Source organism: Giraffa tippelskirchi, chromosome 12 (genome assembly GCF_054371585.1).
Source record: "Giraffa tippelskirchi isolate mGirTip1 chromosome 12, T2T-mGirTip1v1.2.pri, whole genome shotgun sequence".
NCBI classification, from domain to species: domain Eukaryota; kingdom Metazoa; phylum Chordata; class Mammalia; order Artiodactyla; family Giraffidae; genus Giraffa; species Giraffa tippelskirchi.
In genome coordinates this window covers 67063184-67081086 of record NC_137286.1, presented here as the reverse complement: position 1 = coordinate 67081086, position 17903 = coordinate 67063184, and the positions used below count along the sequence as shown (strand labels likewise).

Sequence of the window (17903 nt, the reverse complement as noted above, 5' to 3'; positions counted from 1 at the left end):
CTGCCCCCAGGGGACATGGAGTTCCTTTCCCCTGAACTGCTTTGCATTTGGTTTGTTTCCACCTTTCTGGTGATGTTTTATTTTTTGTATGGTTTCCTGTATTTTTGTTGGTTAAGTTGGGAACTTGTTGGTTAAGTTAGTAAACTTTTTCATCATTGTTGCAATTTGGGAACACTGTTGTGTAACTCTGGTGATACTGTGTTACCATCACCACTTTGTGGTTTCAGACCCGTTTGATCTTTATGCCCCACCCCCCAACAAAGCCTGGATTCAAGGCAAGCACGCCCTGTTCATCCCTCCCCCCGATCCTGAACACAATTTCAGCTTTTCTTTCTGCATTCCTTCCTATATTCTTGGTGTCCCCAATCAATGACTCTCAGTGAAATGACTGAAGGAGTTTCTTTCGGACTCTCCACCTACTGTAAGACTCCATTGGAGAGTTCTCATTTTTATGTCATTTGAACTAGCCTTTGATAGCTGACAGGACGGTGTACGTCCTTTCAAGATATCATGTGCCAAACGAAGCCCTTTTGGCAAATGCCATCATTATCTCCAGGCAGGCATTGCTGTTTGAAGGGTGACATCTCAGCCAGAAGGCAGAGGCTGAGCTCCTCTTGTTGCACCAGCTCCCAAAAGAAGCCAAGAAAGGGAGCTGGAACAACAAACCACCCCAACGCCCAGGAAAGCGTTCTTCACGACAGAAGGCTAGAAAATGACCCAACAACCTTGTGGCCCAGAACCCCTCTAGAAAAATCACTGTTCCATAAAAAAGAGAAACACGTGGGTAGTTCCAAGGAGAGGCAATGCCCATGGCCAGTGTACTTTAGAGACGGCCTGACCGCTCCGGGGAAGACACGCACCGACGGAACCCCTTGGGAAACAGCAGTGAGAGTCCTCACCGTCGTAAGGGTTTCCTCTGGGGACAACCTGCCCTGGGCACCACATGAGGGAGCAGACCGGCTTCTCTTCCTCTGCTCCCACACCATTCACTCATGAAGGCAGCTCAGGTGTTCTCATGCCCTGCCTGCCTGCCTGCCTGCCTGCCTGGCTCATCCGTGAGCTGTGACCACCTCCAGGGCAGGACTCCACCTTCTCCTCTCTGTGTACCGTGAATCTGCACACAGTGGGCTTTCAGAACCTTAGGAGACTTGAGCCATTCCCACTCGAGCCAGAACCCTCCCCAGGAAGGAAAACGGCTGTGGGGTCATTTTGGCCCCAGCACTGGTTCCGAAAGCCTGGCGGCTCCTACGGCCTCTACGGTGTGAAGAGGGAGGTCCCTTTTGACAGAGCTTTCCGGCTGTCAGATCTAAGCTGTTGTTTCACTGTCAGCTGTGTCTCTTCCGTTGCAGCCAGGTGGGCCACGCTGCTCCAAAGGGGCTCACAAGCTGAGTGGCAAGGGAGGTATTGAGAGGACAGGGATGGCTACAACGTGCTGCAAACTGAGTGAGGGTCCCCACAATCCTCAGCAAAGGTCTGTGGTGTGCAAGTGGGGAGTAGAGGGCCCCCAAGTTCCAAAGGAAGGGAGGTACTCGGGAGCTAAAGCCCTTGGCTGCTGTGGTAGCAGCTGCAGATGGCAGCTCGTCCACAGTGCACTTCGAATGAGGTCATATGAGCGGGACTCTGGAAATGGCTCCGAAATCAAGAGAAAGGGGTCAGGGTATGTGGGAATCCGGCGGGGGTGGGGGGTGGATGAAGGAAGGTGTCCTTCCTCTCTCCAGTGCAATTTGGTTTGGTGAGTCTCAAAGCTACCAGATGGCACTTCCCAAGTCAGGCCCCCGCAGGAATCAGGGTGGGCTGCGTGCCTCGGCGCCTGCTACAGGGACAAGCCACACCAGTGGCCTCCCTGAGCTCAAATGGCCGGATCTGGGGGTTCTGTCTGGGTGCACACCTCCTTGCTCTGGCCATGTTCCCCCCTTCTCTGAGCACCAGCTTCATCCTCTCGAATGAGGACATCGATTGCTACCTTGGCACGTTACTCTCTTCATCCTGTGAAGACTCATTAGGCTTATCCTACAATTACTAGCTGGCCCGAAGAGATATCTCCTGAATCCAGATTAAGCTGGAGTCTCCCAGGCTCATCTGGCATGTCTTCCCTGAAGTCTGCCAAAACCCACACCCTTGCATTTCCAGGGACTCCCCTTAGCCAGCTGGGCAGAAAACCCAGCATGGTTCAAACAAGCTGACAGACAAGCGGGAGAGGACTCACGGGCAGACGGCCTCCCTCAGGTCTCGGGTGGAGCTCTGGGACCACAGCAGCAGCGGGCCATCCCAGCCCCTGGGCTCAGCAGCGCCCTCATTCTCAGGCCGGCGGCTCTGCCCTGAGGGGAGCAGGAAGGTCACCAACTGCCGCAGGCGGACCTCAAGCCCCTCCCACTGCTGGAGCCTGACCTCCCCCGGCCCCACCCCTTCCCCTACCCCAGCAGAACGAGAGCTCGTCTTCCCCTGGCTTCCAACGTGAGGCCCGGCCCCGGGCCCCGATTGGGCACTGCCCCAGTCCGGAGCCAATCACAGTGGCCAGGGAGGTGGAACGCACCGATTGGCCAGGGCCAGGTCATGTGACCATACTCCCCAGGAAACTCAAATATTACCAAGATTCCCTAACAAACCAATGAACAAAATTATCCAGTAAAGGCAAACCGTACTTTTTAATGAGGCCAATGTCACAGAAAAAAAAAAAATCCTTCACAATGAACTGCTCAAGGAAGCTACTAAATAAGCTTTCAGAAAAGTTAAGACGTTTTTTTTTTTTTTAATAGGGTGACGGAGAGCTATACCTTTCCCATCTATGTGAATTTAGGTTTAAACTAGATTTCCCTCGGCTATTATATAAGACAAAAAACCCCACATCACCCCCTTTCACTCCCCCCACCCCCAAAAAGTGTTTTAGTCTATTGAATTTTTGTGTCCTCAGTTGTGTCTGATTCACGGCAACTCACGAACTCTACACAGCCAGGCTCTTCCGTCCATGGAATTCAGGGCAATTTTTTTCTGTCACAGCAAATGCCCACCCTGGGTGATCCAAAGGCAAGGGCTCAGAGGCTCCTGAGAGACTAACTCCTTTCAGCTGAGCACAGAGCTGGCTCCTCACTGGGATGCCTGTGGCCTGGGGCTCCCAGAGGGGAGAGCAGCACTCGCCCCACCGTGTGGTCACTGCTGGAAGTGCAGGCTGCTCCTCACTCCCCCTTGACAGTGTCCCTGAGGGCAGAACAGTGGGAATCTACTCAAGGTGGAAACGCAAACTCCGATGCAACCAAACTTCCCACAAGGTCTCCAAAACCACTCAGGAACAGGGAATTGGAAACTGCAGGGCATGACATGAATGGAGATGGAGACTTGACACCTTACACCGAGTTCACTTCCAGTTATCCCTAGACAAAGTTTCCATGAAAACTTGTCACAAATCTAGAAGAACAATGAGCAGAAACCGGACACGTGCTTTGAGTCTTCACACACAAAACAAAAAGGCAGCCCACAAAACAACCCAGAGAATACAGTGGACTTTGCAAAATCAAAGATATCTACTGTGGGAAAGACCTCATTACAAAAGCAAAAGACAGGTCATACATCGCGAGACGAATGAGTGGAAACACAAAGCTTCTCAAGGATGTGTCTCCAAACAGACAAAGAACACCAACACGACAAGCCTGTGAAAACTAGGGAAAGGTCTGAAGGGACACCAGACTGAGGAAGACACACACAGAGTATCCCGGATGATGTCCAGCACTGAGGGCCTGAAGAAACAACAGTCTAGTTGCACTCCCTCAGGCCTGTGTGACCCTGGATGAGGCCTCTGTTTCCCGGTGGCTCTGAGAGATGGACAGGGAGGAAGGGGAAGAGAAATCACTTGCATTTCTAATACTCACAGCAAAGTCTTCCAATGAGAAGGGAATTATCACCCCCACTGACAATGCCATTCACTGAAGTGATACCCACGAGTCCATCTAACCCAGAAGGGAAGGAAGGACCTGTTCTCACAAAACGGCGAGAGATGGAAGAAGGAAGATCAAGCCCACACCAACCACTGGAAAGAGAAGCTGTGCTCAGGGCTTGAAAGAATTCCTATTGGGAAAATGATGTCACAGCCCCACAAGGCAATCCACAGCTTCGATGCTATTCCTCCCAAAATGCCAATGCATTTTCGCACCGAACAAAGAATTGCAAAATGGGTACGGAAACAGAAAAGAGCCTAAATTGTCAATACAATCCGACGAAAAAGCCCCGATACGGACATCCAAGGTTGTGTGAAAGGAAATTAGACGACCAAACTAGGATCCTCAGGAGAGTATCGGAGAAGGCGATGGCGACCCACTCCAGTACTCTTGCCTGGAAAACGCCCTGGACGGAGGAGCCTGGTAGGCTGCAGGCCATGCGGTCGCGCAGAGTCAGACACGACTGAAATGACTTAGGCGCAGCGGCAGCAGCAGGACAGTATGCTATTGGGAATACAACAACACACACAGATCCAGATCGATGGAATAAAGTTGAGGGTCCAGAAACAAACCCCAGCATCCATGGTCAACTCATCTCTGACACAAAAGGGGAGAATATCCAAATGGGAACAAGAAAGCCTCTTCAATAAATGTCCATGGGAAAACCAGACAGCTACATCTGAAGAACGCTATTGGTTTTGATCTCACACCACCTCAATATCGGGGAAAAACCTCACCCTAAAGACTGATGTCATGAGACAGCTAGAAAGAAGCGTAGGTCAAAGGCTCCTTAACATCAGAGTCTCCTTGCCATTTGCTGGGCGGAGGTAGAAATGGGTCTCTTCAAGTAAGGGAAAGAGGAAAACGAAGTACGCCAATGGGTTTCCATCCAATGGAACCTCTTCACAACAGAGAAGCTAAGCATTCAGAAATGCAAAAGATGGGAAACGGAACATGAGAGACTCCTTGCAAGTGGTGTATCTGAGAAGGGGTTCATATGGAAAGAGACGAAGAATGCACAGCACTCAGATTCCAAGAAACACCACCACCACCCTTGACCCTTCCCCCATGACCAACTCCGACCTAAAGCCTTTCTCTCCCTCTAACCTATCCCTAAAACATAACCCTCATCTAATCATATACATGTGCATTCCTAGCATCCATCCATCCACACACGAGAGAGAAAGAGGAAGACACAGACTGAATCGAGAAGGGAAAAGAGAGGGACACAGACAGAGAGAGACACGGAACCAAAGAGAGGAAAGGAGTCGACGGTCCAGACTTTTCATCAATCTGTCTCGAAGGTAGAAGCAATGACAGCGCCCATCCACCCCAGAAGGGGGAAAAGGACGGAAGGTTTGGAGAGGAAAAGACAAGAACGCAGGGAGCCATTAGAAGCTCAGCCACCCGCAGAAGCCGAGCTGGGACACTTGAACAGAATCTCAATGGAAACAGAGGACCAGAAAGTTGGCTACTCTTTTCTATAAGAGAGGGAGACCTTCGAGTCTTCCTTTCGCGCCTCCAACTTGGATGCGGGGTCTCAAAACACTCAGGAGGGGGAGTGCCTTTTCCTGGGTACCACGGCGCATCCAGGCCTCGTTCTGCCCCATTCTGTGCTGTGTCAGCCCTGGATGGAGTCTTTCTTTCTGAAGTCTCAGCGCACAAGCTCCACGTGATATCGGCCCCAGGTGGAAAGGCATGGAGCTGCTCGTAGGCCGACAGACCTAGGAAGCAGATGGGAGAATGACCCCCACTCTCCAGATGGAGAGACTGGGGAAACCCTGAGGGGCATACGCTTGTCCAGGGCCACACCACTTATGAGAAGAAGGAGCCTGGTCTGAGAGCAGCGGGGTCCTCGGAGCTCAGGCCCTGGCTGCACCCAGGCCTCCCCAGGGCTGTGGGCTGGGCTGTGTGGCTGTCACTGTGCCTGCACATGGCCTAAGGGGGGGTGGTCGAGCAGTCAGAAACCCAGAGATTCCCTTGGGAAGTTTTGGGGAAGGGACCTCAGCACGAACCCCAGGAAATGATGTCACCTGCCGGCAACAGAACCCAACAGAACCCGCAACCCGTGTATCCAGGCCTCCAGAGCGGAGAGGAGCCCCCAGCCAGATCACTTGCTGCCAGGATGTTCTGCTGTTTGCCCCTGCCCAGAGGCCGGGGCCTCAGGAGAGCTCACAGGCAGTGTGCGTGGGCACCCTGTCGACGTTGGCTCAGGGCACCCCCGAGAGGCCTCTGGCCCTTTGCCCGGAGAAACAGAAAGGTAACACGGGGAGCCCCAGGCCGGGCCAGCCCACTTCTCCCATGCCACCCGGAAACACCGGGTCCTTTGCCTGTGTGTGTGGATGCGGGTTTCTCGGGGTGTGTCTCCCTCAAGGAAGCCCAGGCGGATGTGGGGTCAGAAGCCTGCGGGCAAGTTGTGTCCACACCCCAGGGGAGAGCAGGCTGGCTGGGATGGGGAGAGTGCGGGCAGCGCCGGCCGCCCAGGCTGGCCTCACACCCTCAGGTGGGTCTCTTTCCTCCCGGGTGGGGATCTGAGCAGACACACGTCTCTGACCCTTCTGGGAAGAGAAGTTCGAGCAGGCAGAAGCAGCGGCTCCACTGGCCAGGCCCAGCTCGGAAAAGTCCCAGCATGGCTGGCTGACGGTCACTGTCGTTGCAGAGCTTCCCACGTGATGAGGCCGAGGACGGGGACACCCCGTCCACCTCCCGGAGGGAGGGGTCGGAGCACCACCGCCCCGCCCCTGAGGCCCAGTGCAGGCTCCAGGTGAGCGTGCCCACGGAGGCATCAGCCCCACCGGGGGCGAAGCGGAGGCGGGGAAGGCCTGCTGCCGAGACACCACACAGGATACACCCGGCGGCCCAGTCTGAGGCTGCCACGGAGCTCAGCACACCCGGCTCCGACCCAGAGTCCCGAGAACCCCAGCCTCTGAGGCAGCAGGAGGACCTGGAGCCCAGCACGCCAGAGCACAGAGGTGAGGACGCTGGGGCTGGTGCACGGGAGTGTGTGGGGAGGGGGTGCTGAGCTACACAGGGACGAGTCCCCGAAAGATGCTGCTGGGCCTGCAGCAAGCGCTGGCCTCACACCCCCACCCCCTTCTTGCACACTTCAGTCCCAAAAGACATCCGACCCTGGGTATTCTTTGGGAATCTCTTGGAAGCTTTCTGTCCCGGGATACGCACATGCCAAGGCTGGCCTGTGGGCAAACTTTGCTTCTCCCCCAGCTCTAGCACTGGCCTCCAACTGGAACCAGGCTCCACTTCCCAGACCTGTCCCTACAGAGGTGGTGGCTCCAGGTGCAGGACCCAGGGATCCACCGAGGGCAGATGGAGAACCGAGACTTGCCCTCGCAGAGACACCAGGCCAGCTGGGTTCTGGCCAGCACACCGGGCAGATCGGATCTCCGTGCCTGCAGGACCCCCAGCCCCAGGCACTGATGTCCCACCCCCTCAGCCAGAACCTCCACCTCCACGTGCACCTGTACCTGCTCGGGCTTTGGCAGGAGAACCCGAGGCAGAGGAGGAGTCACCGCCTCGGCAGGGAGAGCCTGCCCTGGCTCCCGCGCAACACCCAGACGCCGACGATGACTCACCCACCCCTGCAGGAAGAACGAGCCCCCGCTCTGGACAGAGACCCAGAGCCCTTGCCGGAAACACCACGTCCAGGGGAGCGGTCGGCTCTGCCGCCTCCATCCCTGTCGGCTCACCGTGGACGCTGTCAACTCGGTCTGCCCCCAGGGGACATGGAGTTCCTTTCCCCTGAACTGCTTTGCATTTGGTTTGTTTCCACCTTTCTGGTGATGTTTTATTTTTTGTATGGTTTCCTGTATTTTTGTTGGTTAAGTTGGGAACTTGTTGGTTAAGTTAGTAAACTTTTTCATCATTGTTGCAATTTGGGAACACTGTTGTGTAACTCTGGTGATACTGTGTTACCATCACCACTTTGTGGTTTCAGACCCGTTTGATCTTTATGCCCCACCCCCCAACAAAGCCTGGATTCAAGGCAAGCACGCCCTGTTCATCCCTCCCCCCGATCCTGAACACAATTTCAGCTTTTCTTTCTGCATTCCTTCCTATATTCTTGGTGTCCCCAATCAATGACTCTCAGTGAAATGACTGAAGGAGTTTCTTTCGGACTCTCCACCTACTGTAAGACTCCATTGGAGAGTTCTCATTTTTATGTCATTTGAACTAGCCTTTGATAGCTGACAGGACGGTGTACGTCCTTTCAAGATATCATGTGCCAAACGAAGCCCTTTTGGCAAATGCCATCATTATCTCCAGGCAGGCATTGCTGTTTGAAGGGTGACATCTCAGCCAGAAGGCAGAGGCTGAGCTCCTCTTGTTGCACCAGCTCCCAAAAGAAGCCAAGAAAGGGAGCTGGAACAACAAACCACCCCAACGCCCAGGAAAGCGTTCTTCACGACAGAAGGCTAGAAAATGACCCAACAACCTTGTGGCCCAGAACCCCTCTAGAAAAATCACTGTTCCATAAAAAAGAGAAACACGTGGGTAGTTCCAAGGAGAGGCAATGCCCATGGCCAGTGTACTTTAGAGACGGCCTGACCGCTCCGGGGAAGACACGCACCGACGGAACCCCTTGGGAAACAGCAGTGAGAGTCCTCACCGTCGTAAGGGTTTCCTCTGGGGACAACCTGCCCTGGGCACCACATGAGGGAGCAGACCGGCTTCTCTTCCTCTGCTCCCACACCATTCACTCATGAAGGCAGCTCAGGTGTTCTCATGCCCTGCCTGCCTGCCTGCCTGCCTGCCTGGCTCATCCGTGAGCTGTGACCACCTCCAGGGCAGGACTCCACCTTCTCCTCTCTGTGTACCGTGAATCTGCACACAGTGGGCTTTCAGAACCTTAGGAGACTTGAGCCATTCCCACTCGAGCCAGAACCCTCCCCAGGAAGGAAAACGGCTGTGGGGTCATTTTGGCCCCAGCACTGGTTCCGAAAGCCTGGCGGCTCCTACGGCCTCTACGGTGTGAAGAGGGAGGTCCCTTTTGACAGAGCTTTCCGGCTGTCAGATCTAAGCTGTTGTTTCACTGTCAGCTGTGTCTCTTCCGTTGCAGCCAGGTGGGCCACGCTGCTCCAAAGGGGCTCACAAGCTGAGTGGCAAGGGAGGTATTGAGAGGACAGGGATGGCTACAACGTGCTGCAAACTGAGTGAGGGTCCCCACAATCCTCAGCAAAGGTCTGTGGTGTGCAAGTGGGGAGTAGAGGGCCCCCAAGTTCCAAAGGAAGGGAGGTACTCGGGAGCTAAAGCCCTTGGCTGCTGTGGTAGCAGCTGCAGATGGCAGCTCGTCCACAGTGCACTTCGAATGAGGTCATATGAGCGGGACTCTGGAAATGGCTCCGAAATCAAGAGAAAGGGGTCAGGGTATGTGGGAATCCGGCGGGGGTGGGGGGTGGATGAAGGAAGGTGTCCTTCCTCTCTCCAGTGCAATTTGGTTTGGTGAGTCTCAAAGCTACCAGATGGCACTTCCCAAGTCAGGCCCCCGCAGGAATCAGGGTGGGCTGCGTGCCTCGGCGCCTGCTACAGGGACAAGCCACACCAGTGGCCTCCCTGAGCTCAAATGGCCGGATCTGGGGGTTCTGTCTGGGTGCACACCTCCTTGCTCTGGCCATGTTCCCCCCTTCTCTGAGCACCAGCTTCATCCTCTCGAATGAGGACATCGATTGCTACCTTGGCACGTTACTCTCTTCATCCTGTGAAGACTCATTAGGCTTATCCTACAATTACTAGCTGGCCCGAAGAGATATCTCCTGAATCCAGATTAAGCTGGAGTCTCCCAGGCTCATCTGGCATGTCTTCCCTGAAGTCTGCCAAAACCCACACCCTTGCATTTCCAGGGACTCCCCTTAGCCAGCTGGGCAGAAAACCCAGCATGGTTCAAACAAGCTGACAGACAAGCGGGAGAGGACTCACGGGCAGACGGCCTCCCTCAGGTCTCGGGTGGAGCTCTGGGACCACAGCAGCAGCGGGCCATCCCAGCCCCTGGGCTCAGCAGCGCCCTCATTCTCAGGCCGGCGGCTCTGCCCTGAGGGGAGCAGGAAGGTCACCAACTGCCGCAGGCGGACCTCAAGCCCCTCCCACTGCTGGAGCCTGACCTCCCCCGGCCCCACCCCTTCCCCTACCCCAGCAGAACGAGAGCTCGTCTTCCCCTGGCTTCCAACGTGAGGCCCGGCCCCGGGCCCCGATTGGGCACTGCCCCAGTCCGGAGCCAATCACAGTGGCCAGGGAGGTGGAACGCACCGATTGGCCAGGGCCAGGTCATGTGACCATACTCCCCAGGAAACTCAAATATTACCAAGATTCCCTAACAAACCAATGAACAAAATTATCCAGTAAAGGCAAACCGTACTTTTTAATGAGGCCAATGTCACAGAAAAAAAAAAAATCCTTCACAATGAACTGCTCAAGGAAGCTACTAAATAAGCTTTCAGAAAAGTTAAGACGTTTTTTTTTTTTTTAATAGGGTGACGGAGAGCTATACCTTTCCCATCTATGTGAATTTAGGTTTAAACTAGATTTCCCTCGGCTATTATATAAGACAAAAAACCCCACATCACCCCCTTTCACTCCCCCCACCCCCAAAAAGTGTTTTAGTCTATTGAATTTTTGTGTCCTCAGTTGTGTCTGATTCACGGCAACTCACGAACTCTACACAGCCAGGCTCTTCCGTCCATGGAATTCAGGGCAATTTTTTTCTGTCACAGCAAATGCCCACCCTGGGTGATCCAAAGGCAAGGGCTCAGAGGCTCCTGAGAGACTAACTCCTTTCAGCTGAGCACAGAGCTGGCTCCTCACTGGGATGCCTGTGGCCTGGGGCTCCCAGAGGGGAGAGCAGCACTCGCCCCACCGTGTGGTCACTGCTGGAAGTGCAGGCTGCTCCTCACTCCCCCTTGACAGTGTCCCTGAGGGCAGAACAGTGGGAATCTACTCAAGGTGGAAACGCAAACTCCGATGCAACCAAACTTCCCACAAGGTCTCCAAAACCACTCAGGAACAGGGAATTGGAAACTGCAGGGCATGACATGAATGGAGATGGAGACTTGACACCTTACACCGAGTTCACTTCCAGTTATCCCTAGACAAAGTTTCCATGAAAACTTGTCACAAATCTAGAAGAACAATGAGCAGAAACCGGACACGTGCTTTGAGTCTTCACACACAAAACAAAAAGGCAGCCCACAAAACAACCCAGAGAATACAGTGGACTTTGCAAAATCAAAGATATCTACTGTGGGAAAGACCTCATTACAAAAGCAAAAGACAGGTCATACATCGCGAGACGAATGAGTGGAAACACAAAGCTTCTCAAGGATGTGTCTCCAAACAGACAAAGAACACCAACACGACAAGCCTGTGAAAACTAGGGAAAGGTCTGAAGGGACACTAGACTGAGGAAGACACACACAGAGTATCCCGGATGATGTCCAGCACTGAGGGCCTGAAGAAACAACAGTCTAGTTGCACTCCCTCAGGCCTGTGTGACCCTGGATGAGGCCTCTGTTTCCCGGTGGCTCTGAGAGATGGACAGGGAGGAAGGGGAAGAGAAATCACTTGCATTTCTAATACTCACAGCAAAGTCTTCCAATGAGAAGGGAATTATCACCCCCACTGACAATGCCATTCACTGAAGTGATACCCACGAGTCCATCTAACCCAGAAGGGAAGGAAGGACCTGTTCTCACAAAACGGCGAGAGATGGAAGAAGGAAGATCAAGCCCACACCAACCACTGGAAAGAGAAGCTGTGCTCAGGGCTTGAAAGAATTCCTATTGGGAAAATGATGTCACAGCCCCACAAGGCAATCCACAGCTTCGATGCTATTCCTCCCAAAATGCCAATGCATTTTCGCACCGAACAAAGAATTGCAAAAGGGGTACGGAAACAGAAAAGAGCCTAAATTGTCAATACAATCCGACGAAAAAGCCCCGATACGGACATCCAAGGTTGTGTGAAAGGAAATTAGACGACCAAACTAGGATCCTCAGGAGAGTATCGGAGAAGGCGATGGCGACCCACTCCAGTACTCTTGCCTGGAAAACGCCCTGGACGGAGGAGCCTGGTAGGCTGCAGGCCATGCGGTCGCGCAGAGTCAGACACGACTGAAATGACTTAGGCGCAGCGGCAGCAGCAGGACAGTATGCTATTGGGAATACAACAACACACACAGATCCAGATCGATGGAATAAAGTTGAGGGTCCAGAAACAAACCCCGGCATCCATGGTCAACTCATCTCTGACACAAAAGGGGAGAATATCCAAATGGGAACAAGAAAGCCTCTTCAATAAATGTCCATGGGAAAACCAGACAGCTACATCTGAAGAACGCTATTGGTTTTGATCTCACACCACCTCAATATCGGGGAAAAACCTCACCCTAAAGACTGATGTCATGAGACAGCTAGAAAGAAGCGTAGGTCAAAGGCTCCTTAACATCAGAGTCTCCTTGCCATTTGCTGGGCGGAGGTAGAAATGGGTCTCTTCAAGTAAGGGAAAGAGGAAAACGAAGTACGCCAATGGGTTTCCATCCAATGGAACCTCTTCACAACAGAGAAGCTAAGCATTCAGAAATGCAAAAGATGGGAAACGGAACATGAGAGACTCCTTGCAAGTGGTGTATCTGAGAAGGGGTTCATATGGAAAGAGACGAAGAATGCACAGCACTCAGATTCCAAGAAACACCACCACCACCCTTGACCCTTCCCCCATGACCAACTCCGACCTAAAGCCTTTCTCTCCCTCTAACCTATCCCTAAAACATAACCCTCATCTAATCATATACATGTGCATTCCTAGCATCCATCCATCCACACACGAGAGAGAAAGAGGAAGACACAGACTGAATCGAGAAGGGAAAAGAGAGGGACACAGACAGAGAGAGACACGGAACCAAAGAGAGGAAAGGAGTCGACGGTCCAGACTTTTCATCAATCTGTCTCGAAGGTAGAAGCAATGACAGCGCCCATCCACCCCAGAAGGGGGAAAAGGACGGAAGGTTTGGAGAGGAAAAGACAAGAACGCAGGGAGCCATTAGAAGCTCAGCCACCCGCAGAAGCCGAGCTGGGACACTTGAACAGAATCTCAATGGAAACAGAGGACCAGAAAGTTGGCTACTCTTTTCTATAAGAGAGGGAGACCTTCGAGTCTTCCTTTCGCGCCTCCAACTTGGATGCGGGGTCTCAAAACACTCAGGAGGGGGAGTGCCTTTTCCTGGGTACCACGGCGCATCCAGGCCTCGTTCTGCCCCATTCTGTGCTGTGTCAGCCCTGGATGGAGTCTTTCTTTCTGAAGTCTCAGCGCACAAGCTCCACGTGATATCGGCCCCAGGTGGAAAGGCATGGAGCTGCTCGTAGGCCGACAGACCTAGGAAGCAGATGGGAGAATGACCCCCACTCTCCAGATGGAGAGACTGGGGAAACCCTGAGGGGCATACGCTTGTCCAGGGCCACACCACTTATGAGAAGAAGGAGCCTGGTCTGAGAGCAGCGGGGTCCTCGGAGCTCAGGCCCTGGCTGCACCCAGGCCTCCCCAGGGCTGTGGGCTGGGCTGTGTGGCTGTCACTGTGCCTGCACATGGCCTAAGGGGGGGTGGTCGAGCAGTCAGAAACCCAGAGATTCCCTTGGGAAGTTTTGGGGAAGGGACCTCAGCACGAACCCCAGGAAATGATGTCACCTGCCGGCAACAGAACCCAACAGAACCCGCAACCCGTGTATCCAGGCCTCCAGAGCGGAGAGGAGCCCCCAGCCAGATCACTTGCTGCCAGGATGTTCTGCTGTTTGCCCCTGCCCAGAGGCCGGGGCCTCAGGAGAGCTCACAGGCAGTGTGCGTGGGCACCCTGTCAACGTTGGCTCAGGGCACCCCCGAGAGGCCTCTGGCCCTTTGCCCGGAGAAACAGAAAGGTAACACGGGGAGCCCCAGGCCGGGCCAGCCCACCTCTCCCATGCCACCCGGAAACACCGGGTCCTTTGCCTGTGTGTGTGGATGCGGGTTTCTCGGGGTGTGTCTCCCTCAAGGAAGCCCAGGCGGATGTGGGTTCAGAAGCCTGCGGGCAAGTTGTGTCCACACCCCAGGGGAGAGCAGGCTGGCTGGGATGGGGAGAGTGCGGGCAGCGCCGGCCGCCCAGGCTGGCCTCACACCCTCAGGTGGGTCTCTTTCGTCCCGGGTGGGGATCTGAGCAGACACACGTCTCTGACCCTTCTGGGAAGAGAAGTTCGAGCAGGCAGAAGCAGCGGCTCCACTGGCCAGGCCCAGCTCGGAAAAGTCCCAGCATGGCTGGCTGACGGTCACTGTCGTTGCAGAGCTTCCCACGTGATGAGGCCGAGGACGGGGACACCCCGTCCACCTCCCGGAGGGAGGGGTCGGAGCACCACCCCCCCGCCCCTGAGGCCCAGTGCAGGCTCCAGGTGAGCGTGCCCACGGAGGCATCAGCCCCACCGGGGGCGAAGCGGAGGCGGGGAAGGCCTGCTGCCGAGACACCACACAGGATACACCCGGCGGCCCAGTCTGAGGCTGCCACGGAGCTCAGCACACCCGGCTCCGACCCAGAGTCCCGAGAACCCCAGCCTCTGAGGCAGCAGGAGGACCTGGAGCCCAGCACGCCAGAGCACAGAGGTGAGGACGCTGGGGCTGGTGCACGGGAGTGTGTGGGGAGGGGGTGCTGAGCTACACAGGGACGAGTCCCCGAAAGATGCTGCTGGGCCTGCAGCAAGCGCTGGCCTCACACCCCCACCCCCTTCTTGCACACTTCAGTCCCAAAAGACATCCGACCCTGGGTATTCTTTGGGAATCTCTTGGAAGCTTTCTGTCCCGGGATACGCACATGCCAAGGCTGGCCTGTGGGCAAACTTTGCTTCTCCCCCAGCTCTAGCACTGGCCTCCAACTGGAACCAGGCTCCACTTCCCAGACCTGTCCCTACAGAGGTGGTGGCTCCAGGTGCAGGACCCAGGGATCCACCGAGGGCAGATGGAGAACCGAGACTTGCCCTCGCAGAGACACCAGGCCAGCTGGGTTCTGGCCAGCACACCGGGCAGATCGGATCTCCGTGCCTGCAGGACCCCCAGCCCCAGGCACTGATGTCCCACCCCCTCAGCCAGAACCTCCACCTCCACGTGCACCTGTACCTGCTCGGGCTTTGGCAGGAGAACCCGAGGCAGAGGAGGAGTCACCGCCTCGGCAGGGAGAGCCTGCCCTGGCTCCCGCGCAACACCCAGACGCCGACGATGACTCACCCACCCCTGCAGGAAGAACGAGCCCCCGCTCTGGACAGAGACCCAGAGCCCTTGCCGGAAACACCACGTCCAGGGGAGCGGTCGGCTCTGCCGCCTCCATCCCTGTCGGCTCACCGTGGACGCTGTCAACTCGGTCTGCCCCCAGGGGACATGGAGTTCCTTTCCCCTGAACTGCTTTGCATTTGGTTTGTTTCCACCTTTCTGGTGATGTTTTATTTTTTGTATGGTTTCCTGTATTTTTCTTGGTTAAGTTGGGAACTTGTTGGTTAAGTTAGTAAACTTTTTCATCATTGTTGCAATTTGGGAACACTGTTGTGTAACTCTGGTGATACTGTGTTACCATCACCACTTTGTGGTTTCAGACCCGTTTGATCTTTATGCCCCACCCCCCAACAAAGCCTGGATTCAAGGCAAGCACGCCCTGTTCATCCCTCCCCCCGATCCTGAACACAATTTCAGCTTTTCTTTCTGCATTCCTTCCTATATTCTTGGTGTCCCCAATCAATGACTCTCAGTGAAATGACTGAAGGAGTTTCTTTCGGACTCTCCACCTACTGTAAGACTCCATTGGAGAGTTCTCATTTTTATGTCATTTGAACTAGCCTTTGATAGCTGACAGGACGGTGTACGTCCTTTCAAGATATCATGTGCCAAACGAAGCCCTTTTGGCAAATGCCATCATTATCTCCAGGCAGGCATTGCTGTTTGAAGGGTGACATCTCAGCCAGAAGGCAGAGGCTGAGCTCCTCTTGTTGCACCAGCTCCCAAAAGAAGCCAAGAAAGGGAGCTGGAACAACAAACCACCCCAACGCCCAGGAAAGCGTTCTTCACGACAGAAGGCTAGAAAATGACCCAACAACCTTGTGGCCCAGAACCCCTCTAGAAAAATCACTGTTCCATAAAAAAGAGAAACACGTGGGAAGTTCCAAGGAGAGGCAATGCCCATGGCCAGTGTACTTTAGAGACGGCCTGACCGCTCCGGGGAAGACACGCACCGACGGAACCCCTTGGGAAACAGCAGTGAGAGTCCTCACCGTCGTAAGGGTTTCCTCTGGGGACAACCTGCCCTGGGCACCACATGAGGGAGCAGACCGGCTTCTCTTCCTCTGCTCCCACACCATTCACTCATGAAGGCAGCTCAGGTGTTCTCATGCCCTGCCTGCCTGCCTGCCTGCCTGCCTGGCTCATCCGTGAGCTGTGACCACCTCCAGGGCAGGACTCCACCTTCTCCTCTCTGTGTACCGTGAATCTGCACACAGTGGGCTTTCAGAACCTTAGGAGACTTGAGCCATTCCCACTCGAGCCAGAACCCTCCCCAGGAAGGAAAACGGCTGTGGGGTCATTTTGGCCCCAGCACTGGTTCCGAAAGCCTGGCGGCTCCTACAGCCTCTACGGTGTGAAGAGGGAGGTCCCTTTTGACAGAGCTTTCCGGCTGTCAGATCTAAGCTGTTGTTTCACTGTCAGCTGTGTCTCTTCCGTTGCAGCCAGGTGGGCCACGCTGCTCCAAAGGGGCTCACAAGCTGAGTGGCAAGGGAGGTATTGAGAGGACAGGGATGGCTACAACGTGCTGCAAACTGAGTGAGGGTCCCCACAATCCTCAGCAAAGGTCTGTGGTGTGCAAGTGGGGAGTAGAGGGCCCCCAAGTTCCAAAGGAAGGGAGGTACTCGGGAGCTAAAGCCCTTGGCTGCTGTGGTAGCAGCTGCAGATGGCAGCTCGTCCACAGTGCACTTCGAATGAGGTCATATGAGCGGGACTCTGGAAATGGCTCCGAAATCAAGAGAAAGGGGTCAGGGTATGTGGGAATCCGGCGGGGGTGGGGGGTGGATGAAGGAAGGTGTCCTTCCTCTCTCCAGTGCAATTTGGTTTGGTGAGTCTCAAAGCTACCAGATGGCACTTCCCAAGTCAGGCCCCCGCAGGAATCAGGGTGGGCTGCGTGCCTCGGCGCCTGCTACAGGGACAAGCCACACCAGTGGCCTCCCTGAGCTCCAATGGCCGGATCTGGGGGTTCTGTCTGGGTGCACACCTCCTTGCTCTGGCCAAGTTCCCCCCTTCTCTGAGCACCAGCTTCATCCTCTCGAATGAGGACATCGATTGCTACCTTGGCACGTTACTCTCTTCTTCCTGTGAAGACTCATTAGGCTTATCCTACAATTACTAGCTGGCCCGAAGAGATATCTCCTGAATCCAGATTAAGCTGGAGTCTCCCAGGCTCATCTGGCATGTCTTCCCTGAAGTCTGCCAAAACCCACACCCTTGCATTTCCAGGGACTCCCCTTAGCCAGCTGGGCAGAAAACCCAGCATGGTTCAAACAAGCTGACAGACAAGCGGGAGAGGACTCACGGGCAGACGGCCTCCCTCAGGTCTCGGGTGGAGCTCTGGGACCACAGCAGCAGCGGGCCATCCCAGCCCCTGGGCTCAGCAGCGCCCTCATTCTCAGGCCGGCGGCTCAGCCCTGAGGGGAGCAGGAAGGTCACCAACTGCCGCAGGCGGACCTCAAGCCCCTCCCACTGCTGGAGCCTGACCTCCCCCGGCCCCACCCCTTCCCCTACCCCAGCAGAACGAGAGCTCGTCTTCCCCTGGCTTCCAACGTGAGGCCCGGCCCCGGGCCCCGATTGGGCACTGCCCCAGTCCGGAGCCAATCACAGTGGCCAGGGAGGTGGAACGCACCGATTGCCCAGGGCCAGGTCATGTGACCATACTCCCCAGGAAACTCAAATATTACCAAGATT

General features: G+C 55.0%; 1 protein-coding gene and 2 long non-coding RNA genes across 3 annotated transcripts in view; 1 reads left to right on the top strand and 2 right to left on the bottom strand.

Moving 5' to 3' along the window:
• Positions 1–2411, bottom strand: part of LOC145530010 (uncharacterized) — a 40323-nt gene extending 37912 nt beyond the window's left edge. The window contains exon 1 of the long non-coding RNA XR_014071409.1: positions 2207–2411. This is a non-coding gene — a long non-coding RNA (uncharacterized LOC145530010). The remainder of the gene's footprint in view (positions 1–2206) is intronic.
• Positions 2412–7755: 5344 nt separating this feature from the next.
• Positions 7756–17626, bottom strand: LOC145530009 (uncharacterized). Its single transcript, XR_014071408.1, has 2 exons — positions 17515–17626; positions 7756–9972 (listed from the first exon to the last, which is right to left on the bottom strand). It is a non-coding gene; the product is annotated as an uncharacterized LOC145530009 (long non-coding RNA).
• Positions 13674–15482, top strand: LOC145529945 (uncharacterized). The gene is made up of 3 exons (XM_081550717.1): positions 13674–13843; positions 14243–14555; positions 14806–15482. Exons 1-3 carry the CDS (start codon positions 13709–13711, stop codon positions 15441–15443), a joined length of 1086 nt encoding a protein of 361 aa, XP_081406843.1. The 5' UTR covers positions 13674–13708; the 3' UTR covers positions 15444–15482.
• Positions 17627–17903: the final 277 nt, after the last annotated feature.